Source organism: Saccopteryx leptura, chromosome 5 (assembly GCF_036850995.1).
Source record: "Saccopteryx leptura isolate mSacLep1 chromosome 5, mSacLep1_pri_phased_curated, whole genome shotgun sequence".
Taxonomy (NCBI): Eukaryota; Metazoa; Chordata; class Mammalia; order Chiroptera; family Emballonuridae; genus Saccopteryx; species Saccopteryx leptura.
This window is the reverse complement of record NC_089507.1, coordinates 162,661,174-162,670,475: the sequence shown is the minus strand read 5'-3', so window position 1 is coordinate 162,670,475 and position 9,302 is coordinate 162,661,174. Positions and strand designations below refer to the sequence as shown.

At 43.4% G+C, this 9,302-nt stretch overlaps 1 protein-coding gene and 1 pseudogene across 1 annotated transcript; one reads left to right on the top strand and one right to left on the bottom strand.

Annotated features, from left to right (window-relative positions):
• The first annotated feature begins 624 nt into the window (after positions 1–624).
• On the top strand, positions 625–4,071 carry LOC136406078 (GTPase IMAP family member 7-like; annotated as a pseudogene).
• Positions 4,072–7,353: 3,282 nt separating this feature from the next.
• Positions 7,354–8,901, bottom strand: LOC136406597 (GTPase IMAP family member 2-like). The gene is given in 3 exon segments (XM_066386580.1): positions 7,354–7,873; positions 7,875–8,129; positions 8,864–8,901. Coding segments are annotated over 3 exon segments (813 nt in total).
• Positions 8,902–9,302: the final 401 nt, after the last annotated feature.

The following is a 9,302-nucleotide window of genomic DNA, read 5'->3' as shown; positions in this document are numbered from 1 at the left end:
AAGCACCCCGAGGATATACCAAGTCGCATTCCCGACTCTCTTCTCCCAGAATCCCCTGCAGTCTCCCAGTGCACCGGGGAACACGACCAGACACTGTGCCTGAGTTTCTGAGCAAGACTAAGGTCATTTCCCAGGTGCAAAACCCTGAGGTTTCTGGCTTCAGCCCAAATTTGGTGGCTTGAACAAGGGGTCACTGGTTTGGCTGTAGCTCCCCCCAGTCAGGGCGCATATGAGAAAGCACCTATTCAACTAAGGTGCTACAAGTATGAGTTGATACTTTTCATCTCTCTCCCTTCCTGTCTCTCTATCAGTGTCTGTCCCTCTCTCTTTCTCTTACTAAAAAAAGAAAAGAAGAATAAGAAGAATTACATCATTAATAAGAGCTTCTTGTATCCACCATATAACACAAACACCAACTGTAGCTTTGAAATTTAGGTACCTGAGCAGGTTCACAGAGGAAAAGTTTCAATTTGGTAAAACTAAAGCAGCCAGCAGGTTATGGGACAATATTTCCGTCTCTTTAAAGGCAAACATTCCCATGGGCCTCACGTACTTGGAGCTCCCTGACTCAGTGGTTTGGAGGCTCAAGCGCTTTCCCCTTCCTCACAGTTAAAGCATAAGCACCACCAGCTCAGAGGGCTACTTTGGAGAAAACCTGAGAGCTCCTCAACCTGTTGAATAGAAGGTGAGCCTGGCTGAGAGGGGCCTTGAGGACAGAGCTGTGAGGGCAGGAGGTCTGGGGAGTGAGCAGGGGTGGGTCTGGTCCGGGAAGGAACCAGGGACCAAGGACTGGCCCGCAGCGCAGCAGGGAGATGCTGTCAGGGTGGCCATGGTGAAAGGTCGGGATGGAAGTAAGGAGCATTATTAGCACAGTGTCATATGTGTCATGTGTATTTACTTATTATTAAATTTTTATTGATTTTAGAAAGAAGGGTAGAGAGACAGACAGAGATATAGATAAGGGGGGAAATCATTTGTTTGTTGTTCCACTTATTTGTGCATTCATTGTTTGATTCTTGTATATCCCTGACCTGCGATCAAACCCGCAACCTTGGCATATATGAGCAATGCTCTAACCAACAGGGCTCCCAGCCAAGCACGTCTCATACTTAACAGGACACATGTGTTCTGACTGGTGCATCTCATGCATTTACTGTTTTGTCAGGGTTGCCTGATTACCATTTCTTCTTCCTCGATAGAATATTGATGTCTCCAAGGCAGGTTTTTACAGCTCGAAGACAATTCAGAGACGACCTAGTCTAATCCCCTCTTCTGACTGAAAAAGAAGCCTGATCCTAGTGTGAACAGGGACTCTCCAGGGGGTACCCTCATCTCGGATGACAGAGGACATCTAGAATGTGGTTTGTGGAATCCTTTCCATGATTTAGCAGAGAGAGGCTGTGACCCCAGTAGTGTGATGTATGAGGTGGAGCAGGGGTGCCCTGAAGGAGGATGGGCCATTCTGGAGAAACAGTGCATGAGAAACTCTCCTGTGAACTTTCTCGATACAGGCTTCCTGCCAGTTCTCCACTCAGCAAGAGTGTGGACCCCTTCCCTGCCCTCTCTCAATCTACCTCTGATTCAATGGGATTTTAGAATCATGGTCCTGAGAAGACACCAGGAAGAGGCGCTGTGTGCAGTGGTTAGGAGGGGACGTGTTGGTCAGACAGACTTGTAATTGGATTTCTGCTCTGCCTGGTACCTGTTAGCACTGTGACCTTGGGCAAGTGTCTCAGCATTTCGAGGACACATCAATGTTCTCATTTAAAAAGTGACAATATTTTTATTCAATCTTAAGAACAAAATTTTATTTTATTTTATTTATTAAATGAAATTTAACAGAGTGACATTGATCAATAGCTTTTAGGTGAACAGCTCTATAGTGTTTGAACTGTTGATTGTGTTGTGTGCCCATCACGCAAAGACAAATCATTTTCTGTCACTGTTTATTTGTCTTATGTGTGATATTTTTATGTAACCACACTTACTAGTCCTTTTCCTCATTCTATTTCAAATCTTAGAAATATCTTCCCTAACACCACCTTACAAAGAGATTAACCATGTTTGTTTTATGATTTTACATGTAAACTTCTCATCAACATGGCAGTTGAGTGGTGTGAGGCACAGGTTTCTCTTATCTTTTCTATGTGGTTCCATGGTTACCCCACAGTCACTCTACTAACCATCTTTATCCTTATAGATATGAGATGCTGCCCTATAGAATCTATAACATGATGCAATTGAAGCGACTATAAATGCATAGATTATAAAATGATTAACTTGGTCTATTTTAGCATTTTCAGTTTTCATTTCTCTGATCTCTCCATTCATGAGCCAACATTGTTCTGCTGTAATTACAGAAACTACGATGTGTGACTCCTGGTGGAGCTAGTCCAACCTCCTTGTTCATTTTCATGATGGTGGTGGATCATTCTTTTTTCTTCATCCAAATGACCTGTATAACCCGTTGTTTTAACTTTATAATCCACTATTTAACTTTCTAACCTACTATTTATCACCTGCAGGGAAAAAAGAGTGATGGCAAGAAAACTTTTATTTAGGTTATATAAAATCATGTTAGAAAAGTATCCATTAATTTCAATCTTATGAAATGCTTTCAACATGAGTCAGTGTTGCGTTTTGTCAAATGTCCTTTCTGCATCTAGTTAATTTTCTTCTTCTTCTACTAACATGGGATGTGTTGTGACAACCATTTTCTCATTTTGAACCATCGGAGTATTTCTAAAAGAAGCCACACTTCATCACCGTGCATTACGTTTTTTTGATATCCAATAAATAATATATTTAGTATTTTGTATTAATGTTTCCAAATGAGACATATCTATAGCTTTATTTATTGGTGAAATGTTTTTCAGGTTTTGGAATCAATAGTATACTTGATTCATAGAGATAATTGTAAGTTTCTATTTTTTTCATATGAACAGGATCAGCTTAGTTAATACTGAGATGATCAGATGTTTAAAGGTTAGATGACTTTCCCTGTGAAAGTACCCAGACCTTGTGCCCCTTTGTGGGAAAACGCTACTTTATTATTTCTTCCACAGTAACTGAGCTGTGTCATCCCTCTGCTCTCACTGGGTCAATGTCATAGACTATTACACATTTTCAGGGAGGAAAGAATGAAGAAAAGATATTTGGGAATGGTGCCCTCTTACCTGAGTTAACCCTTTCCTCTCCTCCTTCCCTGCATTAAGGTCTTGTGGGCACCTACACCCCAGAGCCTCTTGACAGAAACATGGCTGGCTGTCAGGACAACACTCTGAGGATTGTCCTGGTGGGAAAAACAGGGAATGGGAAAAGTGCGACAGCAAACAGCATCCTTGGGAGAAGTGAATTTGATTCTAGAATTGCTGCCCAAACTCTTACCAAGAAGTGTCAGAGAGCAACGCAGAACTGGAAGGGGAGGAACCTTCTTGTCGTGGACACCCCAGGGCTCTTTGACACTAAGAAGACACTGATGACAGCCGGTGAGGAAATTAGCCAGTGTGTCGTCCTCTCCTGCCCTGGGCCTCATGCCATCCTCCTGGTTGTGCAGCTGGGCTACTTCACGGAGGAAGGGTACAAAACAATTGCACTGCTCAAGCACATCTTTGGGAAGGCAGCCGTGAAGTACATGATCGTGTTGTTCACACGCAAAGATATGTTGGTAGGTCAGAGCCTGAGTCAGTTTATAGGAGAGGCAGACGTGGACCTAAGAAACAACATCCAGGAGTGTGGGAACCGCTGCTGTGCCTCAATAACAGCCCAAGTGCAGACGAGGCTGAGAGGGAAGGTCAAGTGCAGGGGCTAGTGGAGCTGATAGAGAAGATGGTGCAGGAGAACGGGGGGACTCACTTCTCTGACACCGTCTACAAGGACATAGAGGAGAAGCTGAGATGTCAGGTAGAGGACTTGGAGATAATCTATGCTGATGAATTAACGAAGGAAATTAAACCAGTAAAAAGGCTAAATATATCAGATCAAGAGAAGGAGGAAAAAATAAAATACCTAAAGAAGAGATATGATGAACGCATTAAAAATATAAGTAAAGAAGCTGGAAGAAATGTATAATATTTTAAGATAAGTTAAGTGGTTTATGCACTATTCTTTAAAAAATATGTCATGCATTTTGGAAATAAGGTACATTTTATTTTTTATTTTTTTTAATTTACTACAATTAGTTAATATGGTAGATTGTATTTTCTGAAGATAGCCATAACACTATTCTCTATCCTACCTATTCTTCTTATAATCTGAACTTTTTACTTTTTCTGTGGTTTGTATCCCTGCCTTTAAATTCAACGAGTTTTGTTACTGTTTTCATAAATAGTGGGCATTTGTAGCTTCTGAGGTGGGATTAGGGACAAGGCCTCCTTGCTCTCTTGGGGTGCTTGCCCGTGGAACTTGGCCACCATGTTGTGAGGAAGCCCACGTGGCCCGTGGAGGGGCCCCATGAAGAGGACTTGGAGTCTCTGGCCCACTCCCCCCACTGCTCTTACATCAGCCAGCAGAGCCTACATAGGCGCCATGCACGGGAGGCAACATGGACGTGGGTTCTCCTGCTGCCAACTGAGCCCTGCAGATGGAGCTGCAGAGAGCAAAGAGGAGCCGCCCACTGCATCCTACCCAACCCCCAGATTCCTATGAAAATAAATGCTTATTGTTTTCACCATGAAGCTTTGGGGTTGTTTGTTACACAGTGATAGCTAACCTGAAGCATCTTCCCCACTCAATCCTCCCACGCATCCCCACAATGCCAGCAAACTTAAGAACTTTCAATATTGGCATACTCTGACAATAAATATATCACTGAGTTCGCAGACTCGAGTTAGGAAGATTCAGATAAGAACTCCTGCACACGCCTAGCGTTAGCATCACTGCTGATGCACATAGTTTCAGCCCACATCTCTGAGCGCTGTGTTAGGGAAGCAGCCGGCTTCTCCAGCAAGATGCTGTGTGGTCCATGGAGGCCTGGAAGTCGCTAAACTCTCTTACTATTTTTTTCTCTCTTTTTTCTTAAGGAACCATCCTGACTTAAAATGGCCCTGAGTGTAACTTAAAACTCTCTTCTGTGCTAAATATTTTTCATTTGCCTCTGCAGATCCACACTTTACCCTCCTTCACTTTAGCTCTTTGTCCCAGGGGGTGATGTATGTGGATCTCATTGTTAACAAATTCAAGGGTTTTGCCACTTGGGTTGTTTTATTCAAGATGAATACATGGTTGTCACAAGTGAGTTTTATTTATTTGCCTCAAGGTAAAGAGACAGGATTCATATTCAAGCTTTGTCTCTCAGAAGGCAGGCTTAGCACTTGCTTATATACAGTATTTGGTCAATTACATGTTGATGTCTTTGTTTCTCAGTTGGCTGTACTTACCCAGGATGAATTCTTGTCAACCTCAATCTTTTTTATAGCTGGTCTGCAAAATACTATGTTATATTTTAACATTTAGCAAGACTAGCATTTAGTAAGAACTGTCTAGACCAGTGTTTTTCAAACAGTGTGCCGCGGTATATTAGTGTGCTGTGAGACATGGTCAGGTGTGCCATGGGGAAATTAAACATAGGTCCCTAAACTATGGCCCACAAGAGGGATACAGCCCACAGAGGCTATTTATCCGGCCCACTGCCTCCATCCGAACATAAACATTCCCCTCACAATCCCTCCAGTTATCAGCGACAGGAAGAGTGGAGGCACAGGGAACGCTCACTGACCAATCACCTTCTAGGATTCATCCCAACCACAAGCGATGAACCAATAGTAGGCTGCCTCTCATCCACACCCAGGAAGGTCCCTGCTTGGGCTGCCGTGCACTTGTCATTGTGTGGCCGCAGTGAGTAGTTGAAGCTGCTACTCCTCCCCATGGTCCCGATTTCTAATCCTGGTCAGGACTGGAGGTAAATGTTGCCACCACTAGATGAAGCCTCAGCCTCAGCTGGTTATGTCTATCCTGATGGTGTATATAGATATTTGACCTTTTTCTTTTTAAAAGAGGCCCCTGCAGAGGGTGATATACAATGCATCAAATGCATCACAATGTTATCTAACTTTAGAGCTAAAGTTTGCTGATCTTCCTTTGGACAGGTTCTGGTTATCTATTGCCAAGGAGTTCCTCATTCTGGCCAACAAAGCTATTTTGACATTGCTCCCCTTTTCAACCACATATCTATGTGAGCTGAGCTTCTCAAGCTTGACTGAGATAAAAACTAAAAACAGAGAGAAACTGAGAACTGTTGAGGAAGAGCTTCGTGCGTGTCTTTCTACCATTCCTGCCAGGATATCCCTTTTGTGTTCATTGAAACAGGCCCAGGTTTCACACCAAGTGAGTATAAATACATTTAGAAACTATATTATTAACTATATGTATAATATGTACTGTGTTAGAGTGTTATTTTGTGTCCTTTTGGTAGATGGTGTGCCCCAGGATTTTGTAAATGTAAAAAATATGCCGCGGCTCAAAAAAGGTTGAAAATCACTGGTCTAGACATTGAGGCCCTTGTTGAATCAGACAACGTCAGTGGGATCTCTGGCTGTCTGACTTCTGATTGGCTTCTGCCAATGGGAAGTCCAACCAGGAGATTCCTTCTGGGCACAAATGCAAGGTCTGGTGTTTGTTTTCCCGGCCCTCTCCCTGTAAAGTCATCTGCAACACTAAGCCAGAAATCACACCTTCTCTACCCAACTCTCCATCTGGATTCCAGTTCTCATCCACCTCCTTGGGGTGAGGGCACAATTTCCTCACTGTTACCAGCAGTGTCTCTTGTCATTTCCATGTCTTGTGTCCACAGCTTGTAGGAGGCCCCTGCACTTGACTTTGTCCCAAGTCCCTAATTAAGTGGCCATCTCTGTTGCTATAATTCTCATAGATAAATGTTAATAATATCCACTTTCTTTGATACTAATTATGTACCCAGTGTTTCTCTGGGTCTGCCCATGACTGTCACCAGGTATGTGAGTTTGATATATGTTGTTAGTGGGCATAATTGTTTTCATTGTTGAAAGAACAGTATTAAAAATGTGATCTCAGGCTCTTTACAGGTTACTCATTATTGTTACTACATTCAGTAGAAATTTTATCTTTTTTTAATTCAGTGGATATCATAGCATTTTAAAGAACAAAATCAGTTTCCAAGAACATAAAATTGCTTTAGATATTTGCAAATGGGAGATGTTTTATGTATACAGCCTTCAAACATTTTTCGTATTTTATTTCAAAACGAACAGTAACTTTTATAATAATTTGTTCATTAGTAAATGAAGTGATATTAATGTTTTAAACACTTCGCAGCATCCAAAGTATTTACTGATGTCAGGCACCACAGTATATAGAGGAGGTCCAGTGACTCACCCTCTATATCACAGTGATAGTTACTGGTCCATCACTGTCCTCCAGGACTCTTGCATTCGGACCAATGTTCCATCCAGGAATTACCATTAATTTTCTGAGCACAGTTAATGGTGAGCTACAGAGCAAACTGCACAAGCAACAGAGTGAGCAGTAAGAAAAACAGCATATTCTGAGCAATACACAAAATAAGAGAATTAACAATTTGACAAACAACTGAATATAAAATATAATCCACACTAATATTTTGTCTAGGACTCTTTTTAAGCAATTCTCTTTGGCCCCAGTTGTGTGACGTCTCTGAGTTTCCATGTGCTGTATAAGAGCCCCTCTGAAATCCTCTACTCTTTCCTCTGACTGCTCGGGCCCACACGCTGGTCCTGTCACTAGGCGGTACAGCCCATTGGGGTAGTGGGCCCCCCTCTTCTCCATCATTAGACCCTCAATCACACCCATTAGCTCCCCCACTTGGTCAGCCCGCTCACTCCCTCTTGCCTGGTTGTTAAAGGCATAAGCTCTTTCCCCACGCTGCCACCATCGTGCGTAGGGCTTTGTTGTCTGAGTTGTGGATGTACTCCATCAGGGAGCCTCCAGTGAGGTCTTCCTTGTGGGTTAAGAGGACAATTGTGTGTCCCAGGGCGTCCTCTCCAAAGAGCTCCCTCACCCTCTGTGTGACCTGCTGGTCCTGGCTGGTGAATCGGCCCAGCTGCATCACCAGGAGTAGCACGTGGGTTCCCGGGGCCAAGAGCAGGTAGCACCTGTGCACCTCTGTGTGTAGGGCCCTGCCCAGAAAACATGTCTGTCATGTCAATCATGACGTAAATAGGCCGCGTATTGAGTCACTCAAGACCTTTTGTAACCAATGGCAGTGGTGGAGTGGTGCCCTCTAGTGCGCACTTGGAGAACTGGTGTCCAGTGACTAAGGGCAGTTCTCCCACACCTTGAGGCCTGCCTGCTGCCTTTATAGAATGTATATATTAAAGGACCTTGCAGATGGCTAGTAAATGTTTGTGGGCGGAATAAATAGAACCATTTTCGGAACTCCTGATGGAAGTGAGTCAGAAAAAGCAGACTTCTATAAGTAAAGTATCCCCTAGAGATGGAACGAAGTTTGATGGCAATTACAGGGAAAAAGAGAAAATCAGAGGCAAAGAAATTTGACATGTGATTCCCCCCCCCCCCGGGTTTGAAAAGCAAGAAAGAGAAAAAATAGAGTAACTCTCCAAAGAGAAGTAGCCAAAAATCCAGTAATGAAAGTTTGCTTACTAGAAAACCTAAAACATTCTACGAGGGAGAAGGCCTGAGCTGGAAGCCGCGGTGCTTGGCCACGCTGCCGGCAGGACGAGGGAGGGTGTGGAGCTCCCGGGGGAGAGCCAGGGGTTCAGTCTGTAAGCAGATTCTCCAAGTGCAGACGTGGTGGGGGAGTTCAGACACTTAATGGATGTTTGCTAATACAGAATTATTAATTCTTACTTGTCCTTGGGTTACTGTGCTTATGCAAGGAAAGAACATTTACCTTTTCTGATCTCTGGGATTTGCTCGAGCATGGTCCATGGTATTTGGACACAGAGGGTGGGGCTAGACAGAAACACACCGACTAGGCATGGACACCTTGAACTTGGGTGGGAGGAGACTGGAGTCCATTATACCCTCTTCCCTCCACAGTTGTCATGTGTTGGAAGGTTTCCATGATAAGAAGTATACTTGTCTAAAAAAATTAAAGTATATTTGTATCTAATCCAGACAAATTACTGTCATCTGCCCAAAGTGTGGTAAACACATATTTTTTTGTCTTTGAAGTAAAACAACGCGTAATTACATTTTTTCAGGTGAGAGGAGGGGAGATAGTGTGACAGACTTCCACATGCACCCCAACTAGGATACTCCCGTATGCTTCCCGACTGGAATACACCCGGAAAACCCACATCTGGGGCCAATGCTGGAATCATCCCTGC